The following is a 25,522-nucleotide window of genomic DNA, read 5'->3' as shown; positions in this document are numbered from 1 at the left end:
GGCTTTGGGATGGGTGGAAATTGGACAGGGTGAGGAGAGGCAGGGTGGGCTGAGGAGGAGGGAATTGGGCATAACTCATTTTGCTTAAGCAAAGGCAGACCAGCTTGCCTGGAGCACCCAGGTTAGACTGTAACATAATCAAATTCCTGAGAACAGAATGACTGTAAGACAAGCATCCAAGTTGATATCACAGGTCACCAGATATACATCAAAGAGAGAATGAGGAAGCAGGCAGGTTAGCACAGTGACATACTAGATGGCAAATAATTTTGTACTTTTATGACAAACTAAGACTTAAGGATGTTCTTTGCCACATTGTTTATGCTAGGGAAGCATTAGAATCCACAGAAATATCCAGAAATAAGAAAATGAGTGCACAGTTTTGCTACATTCAGCTATTTAGCATACTATTTATTTAGCCTGGTTTCGTTAACAAGTCAAGGTTATACACAAAGAAAGTGAGGAGTGGGAGAGGTTGGGTAGGGGCTGGAACAAGATACTGTTGCAACCTCAAAGGGACATCAGTGACACAGCCCACTGCAAAACATGGTTCTTGATTGGATCTTGGTTTGAATAAACCATCTATAAAAGAAATTGTGGAAAACAAGTAAAAATTTCTATATGGAGCAAGTATTACATGATATTAAGAAATTATTGTGGGCTAGGTGTGGTGGCTCATGCCTGTAATCCCAGCACCTTGGGAAGCTGAGGTGGGCAGATCACTTGAGGTCAGTTCAAGACCAGCCTGGACAACATGGCAAAACCCTGTCTCTATTAAAAATACAAAAATTAGCATGCGTGGTGGCACGTGCTTATAGTCCCAGCTACTTGGGAGGCTGAGACACAAGAATCGCTTGAACCTGGGAGATGGAGTTTGCAGTGAGCCAAGGTCGAGCCACTGCATTCCAGCCGGGGTGACAGAGTGAGACTCCATCTCAGAAAAAAAAAAAAAAGAAGAAGAAGAAGAAGAAAGGAAATTTGAAGTTATGTAGGAAAACATCCCTTTTTGGGATGTATATGGATGCGTTTAGAACTGAAATGTCATGATGTCTGCAATTTACTTAAAAATACTTCAGCAACAGGCCGGGCGCGGTGGCTCAAGCCTGTAATCCCAGCACTTTGGGAGGCCGAGACGGGCGGATCACGAGGTCAGGAGATCGAGACCATCCTGGCTAACATGGTGAAACCCCGTCTCTACTAAAAAATACAAAAAACTAGCCGGGCGAGGTGGCGGGCGCCTGTAGTCCCAGCTACTTGGGAGGCTGAGGCAGGAGAAAGGCGTAAACCCGGGAGGCGGAGCTTGCAGTGAGCTGAGATCCGGCCACTGCACTCCAGCCCGGGCGACAGAGCGAGACTCCGTCTCAAAAAAAAAAAAAAAAAAAAAAAAAAAAAAAAAAAAAAAAAATACTTCAGCAACAAAGTAGATGAAGTCAACACATCAAATGTTAACAGCTATTATCTAGGAGATGGGTACGGAGGTGTTCATTATCCTACTTTTTCTACTTTTCTATCTATGGTTAAAAATTTCCATAATAAAAAGTACAAAGAAAAAGAGAAAAAGAAAAAAATAATGTTTATAAATAATTTTAGTGATATAGAAAACTACTATGATATAATGTTAGGTAAAAGAAAAGTAAGCATCAAAATTTATATATATAAAATTTTGATTCTTATATAAAATGTATATACAGTATATATATATTTTATATATACAGTAGTATACAATATAGTCTTAACATTGCTTTAAAAATGAATAGGTGCAAGTTATGAAACACTCATCAAGGGCCAGGTCCTGGGGATGATGTTGGTATTAAACTGTTCTCGCACTGCTGTATAAAACTACCTGAGATTGGGTAACTTATAAAGAAAAGAGGTGTAATTGGCTCACAGTTCCACAGGCTGTACAGGATGCATGGCAGGGGAGGCCTCAGGAAACTTACAATTATGGTGGAAGGTGAAGAGGAAGGAGGCACGTCTTACATGGCTGGAGCAGAAGGGAGAGTGAAGGGGGATATTCTACACACTTTCAAACAATCAGATTTTGTGAGAACTCACTTACTATAATGCAAACAGCAAGGGGGAGATTCCGTCCCCATGATCCAATCACCTCCCACTAGGTCCCTCCTCCAACACTGGGGATTACAATTCAACATGAGGTTTGGGTAGGGACACAGAGCCAAACCATATCAATGTTTAATCCACATTGTAAATAATTTCCCCTGACCCCATCAGCTGGTCAACAATCGAGCCAAGACTTGAACCCAGACTCAGCCCATTCCAAAACCCATGCTTTTTCCCTATACCAGGAATTGGCAGGCTCTCTTGGTAAGGGGCCAGCTAGTAAATATTTTTTGGCTTTGAGGACCATATGGTCTCTATTACAACTACTCAATGATCCTATTGTAGCAGGAGAACAACCATAGATAATGCATAGCTGAATGTGTGTGGCTGACTTCCAATAAAACTTTATTTACAAAAACAGGTGATGGGCCAGATTTAGCCGGGGGCTATAATTTGCCCACTCCTGCCCTATGAACATGATGCTGCCTTTCAAACCATCCAGTACACACATACATACAGACACAACCAGAGACCAGGAAAAAAAATCATGCTTTTCCGTAATTCTTTCGGTCATACTTTTCTGTATTTCCCAAATTTTCTAACATGTTCTGTTACTTGTATGTATTACTCTTATATCTATGTATTTATTTTTACAACCTCTCTGATTTATTTTCTGGGAGGAGAAATTTTCTATAACGCATTTACCTAGTCCCAAATTGAAAGGACACAAGGGCTGAATTGTGAAAAGTCTCCTTCCCACCTATGTACCAAGCCACCTCTGTCCCTTCCCCACAGGCAACCAATGTTATTCCACCTTTGTATTCTTCCAGAGGTATGTTACCCACATGCAGCCAAGTTAGCAAGGCCACCACTGTGTCGCACAACTCCAAGAGACATCGTTTATGTTGAGCTCCTGGAATGCCACTGACATGGAATACAATGGAATTGTGCCCCCTGGAGTTGTGTAATGCAGCAGTCTCACTGAAGATGTATATGTGTGTGTGTGTGTGTGTGTGTATCTATACACTTATAAATATATGTAGAGATATATATGTGCATTTTTTCTACTGCCCCCTTTTTTCAACCAAAATTAGCATATTATATACCATGCTCTGCATCTGATGTTTTTTCACTTAGTAATATATTTTCATCCTCATTTGATATAAGTTTATAAAATGTCCTGATTTTTTTTATGATGATGATGATGATGATGATGATAACGGTCTTGGTGTGGCATCACAAAGGAATAGTAAGTGACCATTGCCACTTGCATTCCAGGGATTGTTCTAAGTATTTGCATGTATGGCATTCATTCCTCCAGCACTCACAGTGACCCCATGAGATAGGCACAGAGAGATGAATGTACTGACCCACAGTCACAGCTGGTATGTGCTCACCTCTGAGATTAAAAAAGAACTCTTCCCTGGTTCCTTCTAGTACTTGGATGGGTTGTGCCATATATTTAAATCTTTTCTCCATTTGGAATTCTTCCTGCAGTTAACTATGACTGCAGCCTTGTTTTTCCTTGATGGCTCCTGTTATTCCCAGCACCATTTCCCCACTGTCTCCAGATGCTACCTTTCCCACACATGAAAGTCTTGAAGGATTTGGGCCTATTGCTAGACTTTCTTTCTGTTTCATTGTTTTGTCCATGTCATGAAGCACCAGTGCCATACTCTTAATTCCTGAGGTTTTAGAATCTGTGCTAATAGCTGGTAGAGTTTTATCTCTTCATTACTTCCCTTTTTCAGAAATATCCTGGATAGTCTTGGCTTGTTTATTTTTCCACATTGTTTTTATTGTGTCAAAATATACATTGCATAAAATTTACCATTTTAACCATGTTAAAGTGTACAATTTGGTGATATTAACTACATTCACACTGTTGCATTACCATCACCACTATGCATTTCCAGGGCATTTAAATCTATTTTCAGGCTGGGCATAGTGGTTCATGCCTGTAATCCCAGCACTTTGGGAGGCCAAGGCAGATGGATCACTTAAGGTCAGGAGTTCGAGACTAGCCTGACCAACTTGGTGAAACCCAGTCTCTACTAAAAATACAAAAATTAGCCAAGTGTGGTGTTGGGTGCCTGTAATCCCAGCTACCTGGGAGACTAAAGCAGGAGAATCACTTGAACCTGAGAGGCAGAAGGTTGCAGTGAGCCGAGATTGCACCACTGCACTCCAGCCTGGGCGACAGAGCAAGACTCCATCTCAAAAAATAAAATAAAATAAATAAATCTCTTTCCAGAACTTTTTAAAAATCATCACTTCTCAGCCTTTTGGCTAAGATCTAGTGCAGAACTTTATCATTCTCAAACTGAAATTCTATACCCATTAGACACTAACTCCCATTCTCCCCTTCCCCAAGTCCCTGGCAGACACCGTTCTATCTGTAGGAATTTGACTACTCTGGGTGTAGCTCATATAAGTGGAATCGTATAATATTTATCTTCTGGTATCTGGCTTATTTCACTTAGCATAGTGTCTTCAAGGCCCATCCACATCATAGCATGCATGTATCACTCCTTTATTCCTTTTCATGGCTCAATAATATGACATTGACATATGTACCACCTATATACATTTGTTTTGTTTATCAGTTCATCTGTTGATGGATACTTGGATCTTGGGTTGTTTCTACCATTTGGCTATTGTGAATAATGCTGCTGTGAACACTGGTGTACTCCAGATTAATTTCAGAGGCAGTTTGTCCAGGACCAAGCAAAACATTCTTCTATTACTTTTATAATTACTCTCTCTCTTCCCCAGTTTCCCCTCATGCCTCCCAATGGTCATTCATTATCTTGTTCAATCCCGACATGCCCCAGATACCTTTCTGGACATATCGTCCATCACTGCAGTGCCACCTGTGGTTCTGCCTGCCCTTGCCTGCCTTCCCCTTCCTGGCAAAGCTGTGCAGCTGCTCTCCAGGCATTTACTTGGAAAACCACTTTCCTTTGCTAGCCAGCTTCATTGGTCCTGAGGGACTTTACTGGAACTTCTGGTAATAAATTGCTCTTCTTGCACCTACCTGCAGACTGTACCTGCCTCCAGCCTAATAGGGCTCTCCAGGCTCCGAAACATGCCCTGGCTTGCCTGCCCCGGAAGGCCCTCCTTGCCAGCCACCTCCAGCACTGGTCCCTCTAGGGAGTCTTTCTGCCTCTCTTGTCATAACTTCAGGCTTCTGGTCCCCTTTCCCCTGCCACTTTGCCCCTCCATCCTGTTTCAGAGACATCTTTGCTCTTTCCTGATCTGTCTGTGGCTATCCTCAGCCTGGGCACAGGTGGCACGCCTCTCACTTCTCCACCACCCTCTGCACCTAGCACACTGTTTTCCATATAATGGGTGCTGGTTTGAATTGGGTTAAATCAAGATCATCTCCCTCTGCAGGCTTAGGAGCAAGTAAAGCAAGCAAAGCCCTCCTAGGCACAGGACAATCTTGCTGCCACTCCCACCATCCTGGTAGCTCATGGTAGACCTCAGGGATTTGTAACAAATACCATCCTGTTGGTGACCTGAGACATCCAGGCACAGCCTGCTTCCCTGAAGGTCCAGCTTTATATTCTGATCCTGGTTACCTGCAAGGTCGCCTGTGTGTCCTGGCTCCCTGTGCCCAAGGCACCACTTCCCAGTCCAACTCTGTGATGAGTTCTGACGGCAGGTGGGGAGTGGGTTACAAACGGGATCTAATTCATGCCTGGCTCACTGTGTGGTCAGCTCTTCACCCTTCAGTTGTAGCTCTCTTGCCAAAAAGGTCTCTGTGGCCTGATTTTTTGTGAACATGTGCATATTTGTGTGTTTCATTGCATTTCATGTTCATCTTAATTGTTTTCTTCTCTTTATTTCTAGGCGTTTAAAATTCACTTATTCAACAAATGTTTTCTGGGCACTTACTTTGTGCTAGGCTTATGCCGCAAATAAGATGACAGGCAAAGTCTCTTCTCTCTTGGATAGGGGGCGAGAAGTAGGCAATTAACAAGGAAACAGAAATTAGCACAATAATTTCAGAATGAGAAGTGCTAGGAAGAAGAAAAAATAGAATAATATGACAGAAAATGATTTGGGAATAGGTGGAAAATATTTTAGATTTTGGTATTAAACTTCTCTTCTCCCTAGACTTTACGGACAGTTGTTAAAGAGAGAGGGAAACTTTCCTACATCAATGAGTCCACCTTGTAATTTAAATAATTGCATCTTTAATAGGTCTCTTTACTTAGTTGATATTTGAATGTTGAGCTTTTAAAAAATAAGCTGTTTTTTTGGAAGAGAATCATAGAAATGTAAAGTTTATTCATTCAATGAATACTTGTTGATCTCCTACCACGTGTTGGCATTGTTCTAGGTGCTGGAGGTACGGTAAAGGGTGAAACAGATGAGGCCTTGTTCCATGGAGTTTCCAGACAATTCCCTAGAAAGAAATAAACAAAATAACTTCACATGGTGTTGGGTCCTATGCAGGAAATAAATAAAACAATGGGTAGGGAGGCAACTTTGGAGAGATTGGTCAGAGAAAGCCTTGTGAGGAGGTGGTATTTGAACTAAGAGTTGAAGGAGGATAAAGATACGGAGAAAAGGGAACTCAAACATTGTTGGTGGGAATGTAACTTAGTATAGCCTCTATAGAAAACAGTATGGAGATTTCTCAAAGAACTAAAAATGGAACTACCATTTGATCCAGCAATCCCACTACTGGTAACCTTTAACAGTATATACCCAAAGGAAAATAAATTAGTATATCAAAAAGATACCTGCACTTGTATATTTATCACAGCACTAGTCATAGTAGCAAAGATATGGAATCAACCTAAGTGTCCATCAACAGAGAATTGGATAAAGAAAATGTGGTGGCAGGGCGCGGTGGCTCACGCTTGTAATCCCAGCACTTTGGGAGGCCAAGACGGGTGGATCACGAGGTCAGGAGATCGAGACCATCCTGACTAACACGGTGAAACCCCGTCTCCACTAAAAATACAAAAAAAAAAAAAAATTAGCTGGGTGTGGTGGCGGGCACCTATGGTCCCAGATACTTGGGAAGCTGAGGCAAGGAGAATGGCATGAACTCGGCAGGCGGAGCTTGCAGTGAGCTGAGATCATGCCACTGCACTCCAGCCTGGGTGACAGAGCGAAACTCCGTCTCAAAAAAAAAAAAAAAAAAAGATAATGTGGTACATGTGCACAATAAAGTACTACTCAGTCATTAAAAAAAATCAAACAGCAGCAACATGGATGGAATTGCTGGAAGACATTATCCCAGGTGAAACAAGCTGGAGACAGAAAGACAAACACTGCATGTTTTCACTTATAAGTGGGAGCTAAATCATGTGTACACATGGATGGATGTAGGGTGTGGAATAACAGACAATGGAGACTTGAAAGAGTGAGGGGGCCAGGCGCAGTGGCTCATGCCTGTAATCCCAGCACTTTGGGAGACCGAGGTGGGTGGATCACCTGAAGTCAGGAGTTTGAGACCAGCCTGGCCAACATGGTGAAACCCCGTCTCTACTAAAAATACAAAAATTAGCCAGCCATGGTGGTGCGCACCTATAATCCCAGCTACTCAGGAGGCTGAAGCAGGAGAATTGCTTGAACCTGTGAGGCGGAGATTGAAGTGAGCCGAGATGGCACCATTGCACTCCAGCCTGGGCAACAAGAGCAAAACTCGGTCTCAAAAAAAGAAAAAAAAAAAAAAGGGTGAGAGGATGGGGAAGTGAATGATGAGAGACTACTTAAATGGTATAATGTATTTGAGTGATAAATACCCTAAAAACCCTGACTTTGCCACTATGTGACCTATGCATGTAACAAAATTACACATGTAACTCATAAATTTATATAAATAAACTAAAAAAAATTTTTTAAGTAAGAAACAACTTTTTTAAAAGAAGAATAAGCAGATACCCCACATAGTGAGTGGAGAAAGAACATCCCAGGCAAAAGGAACAAAGAGCATATGCAAAGGGCTTGAAGAAGGAAACAGCTTGTTTTGTTTAAGAAATGATAGAGGTGGCCGGGCAAGGTGGCTCAAGCCTGTAATTCCAGCACTTTGGGAGGCCGAGACAGGTGGATCACGAGGTCAGGAGATCGAGACCGTCCTGACTAACACGGTGAAACCCCGTCTCTACTAAAAAATACAAAAAACTAGCCGGGCGAGGTGGCAGGCACCTGTAGTCCCAGCTACTCGGGAGGCTGAGCCAGGAGAATGGCGTGAACCCGGGAGGCGGAGCTTGCAGTGAGCTGAGATCCGGCCACTGCACTCCAGCCTGGGTGACGGAGCAAGACTCCGTCTCAAAAAAAAAAAAAAAGAAATGATAGAGGGCTGGGCGTGGTGGCTCACGCCTGTAATCCTAGCACTTTGGGAGGCTGAGGCAGGTGGATCACTTGAGCTTAAGAGTTTGGGACCAGCCCGGGCAACATGGCGAAACCACCAAAATTAGCCTGGTTTGGTGGCGTGCACCTGTAGTCCCAGCTACTCAGGAGGCTGAGGTGGGAGGATCACCTGAGCCCAGGAGGTCAAGGCTGTGGTGTGCCGTGATCATGCTACTGCACTCCAACCTGGATGACAGAGTGAGAACCTGCCTCAAAATAAATAAATAAAAATATAAATATAAATATAAATGAAAGAGATGATAGAGGATGGTGGTGTAACGTGAGGTTGGAAAAGCAGACCTAGAACATACTACGGAAGGTCTTTTAGGTGACAGCAAGGGGGTTCGATGCAGTGGGAAGCTGTTGGAGGGATCTGACCTGCATCTCATAAAGACCTCTTTGGCTACTGTGAGGGAAACAGACATTTTGGGGAGGTTCCAGAAGTCAAGGCAGAGGAAGAGCTAGTCTATAAGGTGGACTCCCTTTGTGAAAAATCACTTATGAAAGAAGCCAACATACAAAACATCCACTGGAAGTGATCAAGACTTCTGGGAGCAGCCGGGAGGTGGGATCTCAAGTCCAGATGTTGAATGAGTTGGTAGATTATATGGGACAGATCCAGAAGCTGATGAGGGGCCCAGGATGCAGATGAAGGAGACGGGATGAGCAGGCAAATGCCATTTCTTTTCATTCTGCCTATTTTGCTTGAGTCACCAGTTTGGTAAGGGGAGAGTTTCAACCATCTGCAAGTAATCCAAATGCTTTTACTAACCTGCCTACCCATCCACACCCCCACCAAAAAAATAAAAATAAAAAAAAAATAAAATAAGAAGCCAACTCCAGAGCTTGTACGCCTGCATTCTCCACAATCATTTCTCTGTGTTACAGCTCTTGTCATCTTACATTATACATGAATAACTAATCAACCAAACACAAACCCACTGATGAAAAAAAAAAAAAAACGCATGTTGGATCTAGAATGTGAGCAGGGTAAAGAGTAATATTAATTTCACTGGCAAATAACAAAATGGGAGCAAACATGAAGGATGTTAAGACAAGACATGTTTTTGAATGCTTCTGGGAATGGAAACTCTCCAAGAATCAAGGGAAAGGGGAAGAAGGTTGGTCATATTTGGAGTGCACTAATACCAATTCTCTTTTCTTCTGGTATGCATATGTGACTACATGCAACATCATCCTGGGCCAGGCCAACCAGTCATTTAAACCACTATGCTGTCTGCCTCACCTAGTCGAACTGTTCGTATAATAATCTTCCACTATTCCTCAATGGACATACAGGTGTTAGTCTTAACGCACCAATATTGCGGTAGGCTGGAACAAAACCTTTTGCTGTTTGAATGTCCACAGTGAGTAACACCATGCTAGGTATGTAGTAGGTGCTCAATAAATGTAACTTTCACACACTTCCTAAATGAAGTCTATCTCTTCCTTCATCATTTTCCTGAAAGATCTTTCTTGACCACTAAGGATGAACTCCTCATCTCCATATCCAGTGAGTGGTTTAGACATGTTTTAGTCTTCCTCCTCCTTGACTTCATAATGGCATCTGACACTGTTGTGACACTTCAGTTGTCTTCTATGACTCTGAACTTTTCTGGTTCTAATCTTTTCTCCCTGATGGCCTCTCTATTCTGACCTCCAATGATTTCTTTTCCTGTTTCTGCACTTGAAAGTCCATACTCTACAAAAACTCTGCTTTTCTGTCTTGTCACTCTTTCTTTATGATAAATTAATTGTATCTCATTTCAAATCAATGCATGTATCTATCATCCTCTGTCACATTACATGCAAAGTATCTGCTTATGGACCTATCTGTCCAACTAGACTTCAAGCTCCTCAAAAACAGATCCCTCACTGTGTTCGTCTCTGTGCCTCCAGTACCTGGCACAGAGCTGGGCACTCAGTGAATGCTCCGTACACATGGACCCAACTGATCCATTCTCAAATTATGCTTGGAGTTGGTAGATTGGGCAGAAATTATTACCCCTATTATATAGAGAGAGGACCCCAATGCTCAAGGAGGTTAAGTAAACATTAGAAACATGATTCCTGCGACTGGCTACGGAGACTCTGTGTAATAATCATTCTGGTATTGCCAATTGCAAAAGGACTGTAAAGCTAATAGAGATGCTGTCTAAATACCGACATCCAATCCTTTCATGCTCTTCTGAGCAGGCTTGAATTTTCCAGTGCCTCTCTTAAAATACAGCCCGCAGGACTGAGCATAAAACTGCATGTGGCCTGACCTGCCAGCACGCGCTGGGAGTATTGCTTCCCTCCTTCCACACTCTGCTGTGCTATTAATAGAGCCTCAGATTGCATTAGGGTTCTCAACAGCCTCCTCGCACTGTAGGTTCACATCAAGCCGGTGATCAGCTAACCCCCTGGGTCTTTCTCATGCAATGCCTTCTGTCAGGCCAGGCCTCCCCAGCAGCCACTTGGGCAATGAATGTTTTTGAATGCTCATGATTATTTGTGACTTAGACTAGAAGGTACAACACCAGATCATGCCCTCCTTTCTCATGTGGCATTTTGCTGAGTGGGTGATGGGGTCTTGGGGGTCCTGTTCAGAACCCAGAGGTGTGGCCAGCCACTGGGGGTCACCAGCATCATCAAACCCACAAAAGTAAGAGGATGATGGCAAAATTAATTTTCTGGCTCACTTCAAATTATTCTTAGGTTCATCCCTACTCCTCTTGGATTAGGGTCCTTTCTTGGTCTTATTCTAATGCTGGGTGTTTGTATGCACAGCCTCTTTTCCCTCCCACCCATGGACATGGCCACATTTTGATTTCTCATGCCCTTTCCAAATAGTAGTAGTATTTTTAGCATGAATATCTTGCTCAGAAATTGACTGTACAGTCTATCCCCTATTGTCTTCACATCTATTACTTTTATTTTTTCCCTTTGCGTCTCTATGCATCAATACCACCTTTGGCTAAACAGATTTGGTTTTGAACTATTTGAATTCTCCCTTCATAGATGACAGCCCTTTTTCCCTCTCCTTCCTTCCCTTCAATTAGTTTTTTCAGCCACCTGGAATTAGCTGATGGGTAATTGTAGAAATTGCAACGTGGGCTACTGTGGTGGGTCTCAGTGTCAACTCCAGGACATCTCTGAATCTGGAGGGCTCTGGTTTCAGAATCTGATAGCCTGGCCCTGAACTCTGGAACGTGGGGTTGTGACATGAGACATAGCTTCTCTTTGCTCGGCCAGTAGAGGGAACTGAAATGTGGGGCGCAAGAAGGCGTTTCCTCCGTTCGCCAGACGAGGGCGCTCATACCCATAGTCCTCCAAAGTTGGAATTTCTCACCCCAAAACAGATCTTGTCGGGTTGGTCTCCTTGTAACCCAAACATATGATGGGATGACATTACAGCTGTGCTACTGATTGCTACTTTGACCGCCTCCTATGCTGTGTAAATGGCCAAAAGCAAAGAATTATTAAAAAGCAGGCCCAGTGTGGTGGGAGGGAAAGCTCATGTGTGGTTTGTGGGTCTACGTGTTTGCTGCTGGCAAATTCGCGAGCAGATGGGACTCCGAGGCAAGGCGTGGAAGTGACGATGGAAATGTTGGAAATTCACAGACATAACTTGTAGAGTGTGTGAAGCCTGGTGCACGGACCCTGCATATCTGCAGCTGCGATACTTAGATTTCGGTTTGGCAAGGTAGGTCACGGTGGAGATGGGGCCAACTGCGAGGGTAGTGGAAAGGAGGAAAGGAAGCTGACGGTGGCCCTCTGTCAACTCTTTCCAGGTGGAGTTGAAAGGTGTAATCATTTTCTTCTGGGGGCCTCCGCACCTTTCATCAAGATGAAGTTGGTGACTGGTTTAAAAAGAAGATTAAAAAAATTAACCTCGAGAGGCCAAAGGAGAAAATGGTTTCCAGGTGGAAAGGGATTGACAGAATGGTGCTCTTGTGCTGTGACTCCGAACTCCGAACTCCATGGAGCATTCCAGTGGGACACTGTACTCCCACCCCTCCAGGCAGCACTGGGAGGCAGCCAAGTCTAGGAGGCAAAGGGCTCCCTAACTGCCAAGCAGTGAAGATGTTTAATAAAATATTTACCTACACGTTTAAGAATAATGATGACAGCATGACAAACAGTGGTGAAACAGCTTTAGGGGACATGGAAGCGCAGCCCTGGGATATTTTTAATGAGAATGGTGACTTCCTGTTTAATTCCCGAGGCTTGTCTCTTGTGCCTACCATACCCACACTGACATCACAAGATACCGCCAATGATTCGGGAGGGGGTTCACCAGACTGGCCTAGTGTGTCCCCCGCAGGAAGCTGCCACATGGAGAGGATACAGCCAGCCTCACTCCCAACCCCAAGCAACTGCCCACCTGTTGCAACTCCTGAAGATTACAGCCTTCTGATCCCTGCCCCCACCACACCTAGAAGGGTCCTCTGTTGTGGTCATTCAATAAATGATATTCCTTAATTAGGAATCTAGCTCTTTCTTATTCAACTAGACTAACAGGCACTCTATGCCATGCTTGGGTGTGATAATTTTGAGCTGGAGACAAGGAAAAAGGAGTGGATGAAAGGGAGTAAAAGTCTTCAACCATAACACTAGATTTCAGCTATGCCCAATGTGAAAATGGAAAGGGAAAATGGAAAAATAAAATTGGCTAAACATGCTTTAGGTTTGTTTTTCCCTCCATTTGGGACCTTTTTGCATTTTCCTCCCCAATTTGGAAAAAAAAATGAAAGAAAACAAATTTCTCTATCATTTAAATAAAATAGATCTTTATGTCTCTAACTATAATACATCAAACAATGTTAGGAGTAAATAAATTATACATAAAGATACCTGTTTGTTAGATCATTAAAGGCTGTTTGAAACATGGAATTTCTGCCGATGAGGTGCCTCACACCTGTAACTCCAGCACTTTGGGAGGCCGAGGCAGGTGGATCACCTGAGGTCAGGAGTTTGAGACCAGCCTGACCAATATGAGGAAACCCTATCTCTACTAAAAATACAAAAAATTAGGTAGGCTGTGGTGGCAGATGCCTGTAATCCCAGCTACTCAGGAGGCTGTGACAGGAAAATTGCTTGAACCTGGGATGTGGAGGTTGCAGTGAGCTGCGATTGAGCCACTGCACTGCAGCCTGGGCAACAGAGGGAGACCCTGTCTCAAAAACAACAACAAAAAAGAAAAATACAATTTCACTTTCTGTCAGCCTCACATCTCCTATGTTTTTTTTGTGTGTGTTTATTTTTCCAGATATTTTATACCTCCAGTTATGACTCTGTTAGAAAGATACCATCTTGGGGCCAGGAATGATGGCTTACTGCTGTAATCTCAGCACTTTAGAAGGCTGAGGCAGGTGGATCATCTGAGGTCACGAGTTCAAGACCAGCCTGGCCAACATGACGAAACCGTCTTTACTAAGAATACAAAAATTAGCTGGGCGTGGTGGCAGATGCCTGTAATCTCAGTTACTTGAGAGGATGAGGCAGGAAAATTGCTTGAACCCAGGAGGTAGAGGTTGCAGTGAGCCGAGATCGCAGTATTGCACTCCAGCTGGGAGACAGAGTGAGACTCCGTCTCAAAAAAATAAATAAAGATACCATCTTGGCTTTCCCATATTATACAGATCCAGAAGAAAGACCAACTTAGGATCTCTATGCACATGATTATTTCATATTTTTTGGAAGAAAATAAACTAGCGTTGAATTTAAGAACATGCTCAGAAGTCATGATTTTTGAGGAAGGAGGCTATTTATTTAAATGGATATAAAGGACCATTAGTTTTAGACCTGTAATTTATACTTGGTGAAATTTTCATGAAAAAAAAAAAAAAAAAAAAAAAAAACTCGTTTCCCTAAATATTTTCTAGTAAAAACATGGCTTGCTTTTTTGGTGCAAAGTCTGCCACACTGTTTTTAAAAGTGAGGCTTATGAGACCGTGGGAGAGAGATAAGTGAACAGCCTCTTTAATAAGAGAGGCATCCAGCATGGTGGTGAAATGCAATACCAAAAAGTAAACAAAGAGCCTCGTGTGAAAAAGACCAAGTTGAAATGAATCTTGCTTTTCCTATTTGAAAAACATGCTCATGGTTGTTAGTAACTGAGTCAAGACATTTAAATCATATATATACTTTTATATCTTGACAGTGACCTTTTATAAGTATACAGTGGGGATAAGAAGATGAGCAAAGCCTTGCTGCAGAAAAAGCATTTCAGTTAATTGAACATGAAATGTGTTACCATCTGATAATATTAATATGTGTTCGCTACTTTGTATCTAATATGCAGTTCATTTGGTTGGAATCGAAAGCATTCTATAAATGTTAGCATATGAATCCTGTTGCAAACCTATAAACTAAGCAGCTCTATTTTGGTGCATTTTGAAGTATCTCTGTGTTAGTTATCTATGCTGTGTAACAAATTATCCCAAAACTTAGCAGCTTCAAACAACAAATATTTATTATTGCAACATCAATCAGGAATGGCTTAGCTGGGAGATTCTAGTTCAAAGGCTCTCATTAAGTTGTAGTCAAAGCATTGGCCAGATTAACAATCATTTGAAGACTTGATGAGGGCTGGCAGATCTACTCCTAAGGTGTCTAATTCACAATCCCAGCAAGTTAGTTTGAGATACTGACAGTAAACCTCAATTCTTTTCTACACTGGCCTCTCCATAGGGCTGCCTGAGGATCCTCATGACATGGCAGCTGGCTTCCCCCAGAGCCAATGATCCATGAGACAAAGCAAGATGGAAGCTACAATATCTTTGTATGATCTAGCCTTAAAATTCACCCACCATCACTTCCTTCACATTCTGTTCCTTAGAAGCCGGTTACTAAGTACAGCCCACACTCAAGGGGAGGGCAATTCGACTCCATCTCTTGGAGGAGTCTTAAAGAATTTGTGAACATATTTTAAAGGCACCATGATCCTCTGTTTACATAAAGACAGTTGAAAATGACGGTGGCTTACCTGCTAAAGGTCAACGAACTCCTGGTAAGACCCCACCTGGAAGGCGGCAGGCTTTTTTATTTATTGTAAAGCAAAACAGAAAACCCACATTTTTGAAATAACTGCACACGAATCCCAAATCTGCCGCTTTAAAATGTCCAAGACCTTCTAAAAACAGCAGGACACTTTCTGTTTAGAAATGGATGAGATGGACACTAGACTGGAAGGGTAAGCCTTTGATTAAGAGTCAGCTTTCCTCTTAATCAGCTCTGGGAGCCGGAGAACAAAGACACTTTTCTGAGGGATGGTTTCCTCCTTTGTAAAGTAAGATGGGCTAGCCGAATGATTTCCAAAGTTGGTGGCCTTTAAGGTCCTCTGGGGAATTAAAGGCTCACTGATCTTGTGTTAAATTCACAATGTCCAGGAATCTGTACCACTTAAAAGCACTTGGGGACTCTGGTGGCCTGTTTTGCAGACAGTAGGAACAGCTGGGCTACATGATTTCTCATGCTTCCACTTTTAACATTATTTTATTTATTTTTGAGACGGAGTCTCTCTTTGTCACCCAGGCTGGAGTGCAGTGGCATGATTTTGGCAACCTCCGCCTCCTGAGTTCAAGCGATTCTCCTGCCTCAGCCTCCTAAGTAGCTGGGATTATAGGCTTCTGCCACCATGACTGGCTAATTTTTTTTTTTGTATTTTAGTAGAGACAGGGTTTTACCATGTTGGCCAGGTTGATCTTGAGCTCCTGACCTCATATGATCTGCTTACCTCAGGCTCCCAAAGTGTTGGGATTACAGGCGTGAGCCACCATGCCCGGCCAACATTATTTTAACTCTCCCCATCAGACTGGGTATGCTCAGGTACATTATTGGTTCTCCATCTTCACTACAATCACAATCAGAATTTTAAAAAATTATGAAGCCTACGGCCCTCCCTAGCAAAATAAGTCATTCTGGGGTGGAACTCAGGTACCATCATGAGTTGTTGGCTTGTTTTCATCAGTACATTTAAAACTAATCATGTTTAGCCTTGTTGGCACATTAGAATCACTTGGGGAGCTTTAAAAAAGCCTACTGCCCAGCCTGTCCCTCAGGCCAATTAAATCACAATCTCATGGGTAAAACCAAGAATCAGTATTTTTCAAAGTTCTCCAGGTGATTACAACATACAGCCAAACTGACCTATGTTTGCCACATTGGAGATAATTCTAATGCTAATTCACCTGTAAGGGATTATTCCAAAAAAAATCCCAACATTTAGATGCCACAGTGCTCTAAGAAAAAAAAATGCATTTAAAGTGGAAGATCTTACAATTTTGAAATGAAATATATTAAAAATTAAATGGAACTAAGTTCGATTTCTGGCAATATGGCAGACTAAGTAACTTGAAAATCCTCCCATCATAAACCACCTATAAATACTGGTCAGGATGTAATAAACACCCATTTAAATGAGCTCTTGGGACAGTAAGCAAAGGCTCTCAGAGTCAGGAAGAAGAGGGAGATTATAGCATGGTATGCAAGTAAGCTGAGGTTGAGCTGGTCTCAGGCAGGTTTGCTGGTGTTGGGAGCCTGAGGTTTGAGCATCAAAATGGAAGGAGATTGTGCTTAAGGTCCATTAAAAGTGGGAAAATGGAACTCAGAATCCCCATAAAGTTGGAACCCCATAAAGCTAGAACCTCCCGAATCACTAGATAAATAATCAGTGGAAAAATAATCTCCCCAATGTCACAAGGAGACAAGAAAATGTGCCTGTCTTTGGCATGGGTTAAGGGTGGGGAAAAAAGGGCTTTACTGAGAATTTGGGATTATAATGTGGTATGGTCCAGAAACCCCCAAGCTGAGAATGAATACAGAAATACAGACCCAATGCCAAACTATACAATGTATGTGGATATAATCCTCCACAAGCAAGATGTAGCAGACACAAAGGTCCCAAGAACCTCAGGTAGCAGAACTATCAGGCACACTATAAAATAAGTAAGTTTAAAATTATTAAAGACACAAAGGAACCTTTGACACCATGAGAAAATAACATAACACTCTAAAAAAGGTAGATTTAAAAATATAACTAAATAGGATTTCTAGAAATGACAAATGTAGTAACCAAAATGAAAAGCTCAGTGATGAATTAAACAGCAGATTAGACAGAGTTGAAGAAAGAACCGCAGATGGATCTGAGAAAACTGCCCAGGAAGCAGCAAAGACAAAGTGAAGAAAAGCCTGACAGATTCAGAGTATGCTGGATAGAAGGAGAAGATGCATTATACATTTCATGTAAGTACCAAAAGACAAGGAGAGGGATATTTCATTTACAGAATCCCAAAATTATGCATATACAATGAGTATTGAATCAGATAAAGAAAAAGAAATTCATACTTGAATATGGCAGAGTAAAAATGCAGGAAGCCAAAGACAAGGAAAAAGTCTTAAAACCAGAGAGAAAAGACACATTACTTACAAAGGAATGACAATTAGACTCATAGCAAATGTTTCAGAAATAAAGAATAGGAAGACATGGTATATTTAAAAAAAGTGCTGGGGTAAAATAACTGCCAATCTTGAGTATTACACCCACAGAAATCATCATTCAAGAGTGAGAGTGAAATGTGATATGTTTGTGTTAGTGGAGAGAGTGTATTACTCACACAATCCCCTGAAAAAAAACTAAAGGTTATGTTTCAGGGGAAAGGGTCTATATTGAGAAGGAAATTGGTAAATATGGGCAAATCTAAGTGATGAATTGACTGTATATAAAATTACAATAGAGGTTAAAATTAGGGGTATAAAAACTAGGTGGATCTAAAATAACAAGCAACAATAAAACGTAACGAGAGGATGTAACTGAAGTTGAATCATTCTTAGCTTATTGAATAGTTCTAGGGCACTTAATTTACTTTAGATCACATGTACAGGTTAAAATTGTAATCACTGAAAGAGTAGAAATAGAATTTACAACTTCCGGCCAGATGCAGTGGCTCATGCCTGTAATCCCAGAACTTTGGGAGGCCAAGGCAGGCAGATCAGTCGAGGTCAGGAGTTTGAGACCAGCTGGCCAACATGGTGAAACCCCATCTCTACTAAAAATACAAAAACTAGCTGTGGTGGTGGGTGCCTGTAATACCAGCTACTCGGAGGCTGGGGCAGGAGAATTGCTTGAACCCAAGAGGCAGCGGTTGTAGTGAGCTGATTGTATCACTGCACTCTAGCATGGCTGATGGAGCGACACTCCATCTCAAAAAAAAAAAAAAAGGCCTCGGCCTCCCAAAGTGCTGGGATTACAGGTGTGAGCCACCATGCCCGGCCAATAGGATCTCTTATACATTGCTAGTAGGAGTACAAATTGGAACACCACTTTGGAAAACAGCTTAGTATTACCTTGTAAAATTTTACATTCACATATGTTACAACCCAGCAATTACTCCAAAGAGAAATTTCTGATCTATGTGCATCAGAAGGTAAGAATGTTCATAATAACACTGTTTATAATAGCAAAAAAAAAAAAAAAAAAAAAAAAAAAATCCTGACAACAACCCAAAGGCTTGTTTGTGAGAGAACGGAGAAACTAAACTGTGGCACACTCACATAATGGAATATTATACAACTGGGAGAAAGAATGAACTGCAACCAGTTACAAAAATCTAACTGAGTTCCCCCTGCCCCCCAGGGCCCTGGCTAGAGGATCTAATTGATTCTTAGTAATTTCATATTGAGTACATTATCAAGCCTCAGAAATTTTTCATAAAATTTCAAAACAAAAAGTAAAACAAAACAGAATATTAGCCATTGATATGCATAAAACTTTTTAAAAAGCAAAATCATAACAAATACAAGATTCAGATTGACGGTTACTTTAGAGGAACAAAATAGGGAGGAGAGTATAAGCAGATGTTACATAAGTCATTGTTTCTGTTTTAGTTCTCTGGTTGAATAGCAGGTTTATAGGTATTCATGATATCAGCAAATAAAATAAAATAGGACCAGGAGTATACACAATGATGCTAGTGTGCTATACTAGAGAATGTGATTAATATATTTTTGTGCCCCTAAATTGTGATATTTCATGATATTTAAAAATATCAGCAATCACAATTAATGTAAATGGACTAAACTTACTAACTGGCGCAATAAATAATGAACCAGAGCTAGCTATATGCTATTTACAGAAGACCGAACAAAAAATTTGGGACATGGAAAGGCTGAAAGTAAAAGGAAAGAGGGAAAGAGAAAGATCTATTAGTCAAGGGCTAAGTAAAAGAGTAGTTACATTTATTACAGACAAAGTAGACTTTAAAGCAAAAGGCATTAGGGATAAGTATCTTCTGTGCCAATATTAAAGGAATAATTCACTGGGAAAATAGCAAATCTAAGCTTGTGTGCACCTCATAACAAGGCCTTAAAATACACAAAGCAAAAAGTATGAGAAGTAGAAAATGCATAGTTATAGTGGGAAATTTCAACAGTTCTTTTTTTTTTTTTTTTTTTTTTTTTTTTTTGAGACGGAGTCTCGCTCTGTTGCCCGGGCCGGAGTGCAGTGGCCAGATCTCAGCTCACTGCAAGCTCCGCATCCCGGGTTTACGCCATTCTCCTGCCTCAGCCTCCCAAGTAGCTGGGACTACAGGTGCCCACCACCACGCCCGGCTGATTTTTTTTTTTTTTTTTTGTATTTTTAGTAGAGATGGGGTTTCACCATGTTAGCCAGGATGGTCTTGATCTCCTGACCTTGTGATCCGTCCGCCTTGGCCTCCCAAAATGCTGGGATTACAGGCATGAGCCACCACGCCTGGCCTCAGCAGTTCTTTTTGATGTACCTGACAACATACTTTTAAAATACAGCAAAATTTGAGAGAATTACAGGAGAAACTGGCAAATCTAGTCATATAGAAATTTTAATGTACTTCTATAAAAAGCAATAGGTCAAGCAGACAAAATATTAGTAAGGCTACAAGAAATCTAGATAATATAGTTAATAAGTCTGATCTAATAGACCCATATAAAATGCTATACTTAAAAATTAAGGCATATACATTCTTTTCAAAACTACATGAAATATTTATAAAAATTGGCTGCACCAAAGCAAGTTTCAATAAATAACAAAGAATCTGCTTCATATAGATCCCGTTCTTTGACCTTAATTCAGTTAATTTAGATGTTAGTAACTAAAGAATAACCTCAAATATCCCTCAAATACACCTGTATTAATTCACTGGTCAAAGAAGAAATCGTACCTGAAATCTAATTTTTTTTTTTAAAACAGGATCTCGCTCTGTCACCCAGGCTGGAGTAGTGACATGATCATGGCTCACTACAGTCTCAACTTCCCAGGCTCAAGTGATCCTCCCACCTCAGCCTCCTGAGTAGCTGGGCCTATAGGTGCATGTTAGCACACCTGGCTAGTTTCTAGAAAAGTTTTCTTTTGCAGAGATGGGACCTCACTATGTTGCCCAGGCTGGTCTCAAACTCCTGGGCTCAAGTGATTCTCCCACCTTAGCCTCCCAAAGTGCTGGGATTACAGGCATGAGTCATTGTGTCCAGCCTAAAATCTAAACTTTTTTTTTTACCTCAATGATAATAAAAAGTCTGTATATCTTGTGGAATATAGCTTAAGTGGTACTTAAAGTGAAATCTGTAGTCTTAAATGTTAAAATCAGAAAACAGATGGCTAAAAATTAATTACCCAAGGCACCAACTCAAAAAGAAAAAAAAGAGCAACAGAATAAATCCAAAAAGAGCAGAAGGGAATACTATATGATATATATTAGTATTACATTATATATTATATTATACTATATAATAGTATATATTTTCTATTGTGCCATATATAAGAATATAATGTATAATAATGTATAAGGACAAAACTTACTGGAACAGAAAAAGAAACAATATTTAAACTAAAGTTTGGTTCTCTGAAAACACTAATAGAAAGTAGAAAGAAAACACTAGTAAAAAGAAAAAAAAAGATCTCTGGCACAGCTGATCCAGATAAGAAAAAATACATATAAAATGATATTTGGAATGAAAAAAATAAACATTATGGATAGATACAGCAGAGATTAAAATACATTAAGAGAGAACTATGAACAGCATTTTGTCAACACATTTGAAAACCTAGATGGTATGGATAATTTCTTTGAAAAATACAGTGTATAAAAATAGATTCAAGAAGAAAACAGAAAATCTGAAGAGATCTACAAGCGTTAAAGAAATGGAATCAGTAGTTAAAAATCAACCCACGAAATGTCTATCCCAGACCCAGGCAATTTACCCGCAAGTTCTACCAAACATTCAAGGAACACATAACTCCAATCTTATACACACTGTTCCAGAAAATGAAAAAAGAAGGAACATTTACCAGTTCATTTTATGAGACCAGTATAACCAGACAAAAGCAGTATGAAAAGGGAAAACTGCAACCAATTTGACTTATGAACATGAATACAAAAAGAATCCTAGAATGAAATTAAATGTTGACCATCATTCATTCATTCATCCATTCACTCATTCAGTCAATCATTATTTATTAAGCATTAACCGTGCGCCAGCAGGCACTGTGCTGGTACATGGAGAGCAGAAAGGGACAGGAGCTTCTGGCTTAGAGGAGATGGGCAATAAAGCAAATGATCATACAGGGTAAGGTACACAGAGGACATTCTGGTAAGGTAACTGCATATCTAAGGGCATTGGACCCTGTCAGAGAGGTCTGGGAAAGATTTCCAGGCACATAAGTGGAGTAAGGGTGGATGTGGGAAGACTGTTTTGTGAGCTATTGCAGGGCCTGGGGTGGGAGATCTGGGATGCAGTAGCAAGAAAGATGGATTTGAACTTGGGCTTCCTTTAGAAAAGCTAAGTGGAGATGTTGAATAGGAAACTGACCAGAGCCTGGAGCTCTTCAGGAAGGGTGAGGCTGGAGATTTCAATTTGAGTGGCATCAACATGTGTTTAAACCCATCCTGGAAGATTGAGTTTGAAGAAGGAAGTGTCCAACATTGTCTTGGGCTGTTGAGACTTTCAGAGGGTTGAGGACTGATATTATGCTGCTTGTATTCTCCTGAGGCAGGGGCTACATTGAGTGAGCTGGAGAAAAAAAATGCATAAAATAATAATAATAATAATAAGCTATTACAAATAATATAGTGCATAGGGGCAGCCAAGAGGGAATTTTTTTGGACAATGAAACTATTCTGCATCTTGATTATGGTGGTGGTTACATGACTCTATGCATAAGTCAACACTCATAGAATTACAGACCAAAAAGAGTTAAAGGTTACCATATATAAATTAAAAATAAATGAGTAAAAACAATGTAGTAATGGAGACTTAAAATCCAGTTCTTTCTAAGCCACTGACTTTGTAACTGCAGCTCTAGTCCCTCTCTGGATTTTAAATCAGTTCTATAAGTGTCAGCTTGTGGAGGTCTATACCACAGAAGAAGGGCCCCCAACTCTCGCCTTGTGAGGGACAGAATAAACATGCAGGCAGCAGAGGCCACATGGCATTGGACTGATGATCAGAGGGTGGGGGTGGGGCGTAGCCTGGTGAGTTTGGCACCTCTGAGACCCTGATGTATAATGAAGGGATTAGATCAGGAAAGTCCTTTCTACCTAGGATGGCCTGTGGTTCTACTGTAAAAATCCCAAACACAATACAATGAGCTCTGTTGTCTGCATATTGTTGAGAATAATCAATCATAATAAACAATCATCATAACAACTGGCCGTTCAACACATGAGAGCCCAGATGATTTGGGAAGGAGCTTGGAGTGACAGGAAATGTTCGGGTTTGTGGTTTAAAGCCTTAGAGCACCTTCTCAATATGATTATATTGAGTAGTGATTGATAATAAACACGAATCAGGTTTACAGTGAAAAAAGGAACTTTTACAACATTGGTTCACTTCAGCCTCTCACCTTCACCCCATCAATCCTGTCAAGGAGGAATTACTGCAATTCAGGGAACGGGGAGATTGAGGGTCTGGTCACTGAAGGATATGGCTGGTGTTGAGATTTTCCAAATATTCCATTTTTCCAAAACCCACAGTGGATTTGGTACAGTTTTGGTGGTGAGTGTCTTCCTTTGTCTCCTAATCCTATGAAAATTAATGGAAAAGTGTTAATTGGATATCAATTCATGCTTAACATTAATCTCAGTATTTGATGAACCACAACTTTATGTTGCCCCTCACGCCATATTAACTCAGTTTACTGCAATAATTTAAAACAATACAGATTTAAAACAATATGGATAATTGTATCCGTATTGTTTCAAATGCCCCATAAATTGAAACCAGCCCGAATTTGGCCAGCCTAGAATCTGCCGGAGAAACGTGCGATGCCTTTGGAAGGCTACAGACACCGTCTTTTTGGAATTTTCAGTGCATGAAGGTATGAAACCAGCATTTATTAAGTACCCACTGTATGCCAGAACCCGTGCTGTACAATACTGCTGCTCCTAAGGTGGGAGTGATTCTGAAGCCTTCTGCCACCAGCTACCTCTGCAGGTCGTGAGGGGTCTTGGGCTATTTCAGTCTCATGCACTTTATTATCCTGGCATACAAAGGCTGGGTAATTTGAGAAATAAAATATATAACGAACGGATTAAACAGGGGTTTCCTGAAATAACCACCCTTCCCAGGCATCCCAGAGGCACTCCAAAAGTACTTCTCGTTATATACAAACATTTGCTTTGAACCTCAATCATGTGACCTTGACTCCTATAACCTATCTTATTATATTTTTAAAACACTGTATGATTAACGCGGAAACCCTTTTTTTCGGCACTTTCTCGCCACTGGAATCGCGTCAGTTTCTCAAAGTTCCAAAATAACCTTTCCAGGGCACGGATTGGTACCTCTACTGGGGAAGGGCGGGGAACCGCGCAAGACGTGCCGGTGTGGAGCGAGAGCCAGAGAGAACTTCCAGCGCAAAAGGAAAATAAAACTTGTGGCTGGTGTTTGTGCAGGAGGGTCTCCGCTATCCTGAAGCCCCCCGATCCTGGGGGGTCTCGGGGGCCGCCAGAGAAGCGCCGGGGTGTGGGTTTGCTCCCGACGTCCTTGACCTAAATTTCTGAGCCGTGGCTGGAAACAGGGCACAGCGCAGGGCGGGCGGCTGGTGCCATCTCCGGATCTCGGCGGCAGGGGCCGGCAAACTTGAATGGAGAGGGCGAACTAGAGAGGGTGGGGGGCGTCTTCTCCCCGGTCCGGGTGAGGAGCCGCAGCAAGCTCCCCGCGCCTCCCCTCCCCCGATCCACCCGCCCCCCGCAGCCCATGTGATCCAGGGAAGTCGGGGTGCGCTCCCCCTCGCCCTGCGCCCTGCCGGCCCGGAGGCAGGGTCCCCTCGACCCGCGGGGTTCGTGCGCCACCCGTGTGGGTCCGGCTGCGGGGGGCCGACTGTGCGCGCGCGGGCAGGCGGGGGCCGCACGGGGGTGCGTGACGTCACCGGCATTGGTTACACGACGTTCTAGAACTCCGCCCCACGTGCGCCGGGGAGGAGGGGGAGGAGGAGGAGGAGATGGGGGTGGGGAGGAGGAGGGGGAGAGGTGGTGATGGGCCGGGGGGGCGGGGACGGGGGGTGTGCGAGGCAGCGGGGCTGAGCTAAGCCGAGCCCACGTGTGACGGCTCTCGCCGCTGCCCCGGCTCCGCCGCTCGCAGAGAGATTCGGAGGAGCCCGGGCGGGGGGGAGGAGGAGGGGGAGGAGGGAGCGGAGATCTCGGGGCTCGGAGCCGGCCGCCGCTCCGCTCCGATCGCTGTGGGGCTCGGTTTTTTGGGGGTGGGGGGGCGGGGGGGCTCAGATATGGAGGCAAATGGGAGCCAAGGCACCTCGGGCAGCGCCAACGACTCCCAGCACGACCCCGGGTAAGTTTCCAGCCGCTGCCCACCGCGCCGCCTCGGGCTCGCTCTCCTTGCAGCGGCGGGGACGGCGGTGCGCGGAGCCGGGCATCTCCCGCGCCCCCCCGCCCCTCCCGCGCGCCACCCCCGTGGAAGTTACACACCTTTGGATTGCATTTCGCCGTCACCTTCTCCCCCACCCCACCTCCCGGCTCTCGCTCGCTCGCTCCCCCCCGCTTTCCTTTTAGCTTTTGTAAGTTACACGTCAAAATGGCCGATCTGACATCGGTGCTCACTTCTGTTATGTTTTCTC

The 25,522-nt window shown here is 42.6% G+C and overlaps 1 protein-coding gene and 1 long non-coding RNA gene across 7 annotated transcripts in view; one reads left to right on the top strand and one right to left on the bottom strand.

Moving 5' to 3' along the window:
* Positions 1-6,374: 6,374 nt before the first annotated feature.
* On the bottom strand, positions 6,375-24,712 carry LOC115894733. Its single transcript, XR_004054878.1, has 4 exons — positions 24,234-24,712; positions 23,294-23,472; positions 22,261-22,461; positions 6,375-6,475 (listed from the first exon to the last, which is right to left on the bottom strand). It is a non-coding gene; the product is annotated as an uncharacterized LOC115894733 (long non-coding RNA).
* A 242-nt stretch (positions 24,713-24,954) lies between these two features.
* The window catches only part of MSI2 (musashi RNA binding protein 2), a 430,569-nt gene continuing 430,001 nt past the window's right edge, over positions 24,955-25,522 (top strand). For 4 of the 6 annotated variants that reach the window (XM_030922587.1, XM_030922585.1, XM_030922583.1 and 1 more), the window contains exon 1: positions 25,083-25,236. In XM_030922587.1, coding sequence (XP_030778447.1) covers positions 25,175-25,236 — 62 coding nt within the window. In that variant the 5' untranslated portion in view covers positions 25,083-25,174. Of the gene's footprint in view, positions 25,237-25,522 lie in introns of all 6 variants that reach the window. The other 2 variants (XM_030922586.1, XM_030922588.1) reach the window with 1 other exon arrangement.

The sequence above is a fragment of the Rhinopithecus roxellana genome, chromosome 19 (genome assembly GCF_007565055.1).
Source record: "Rhinopithecus roxellana isolate Shanxi Qingling chromosome 19, ASM756505v1, whole genome shotgun sequence".
In the NCBI taxonomy this organism is placed as follows: domain Eukaryota; kingdom Metazoa; phylum Chordata; class Mammalia; order Primates; family Cercopithecidae; genus Rhinopithecus; species Rhinopithecus roxellana.
The sequence above is the reverse complement of the archived record's forward strand: the minus strand, read 5'-3'. Positions and strand labels throughout refer to the sequence as shown.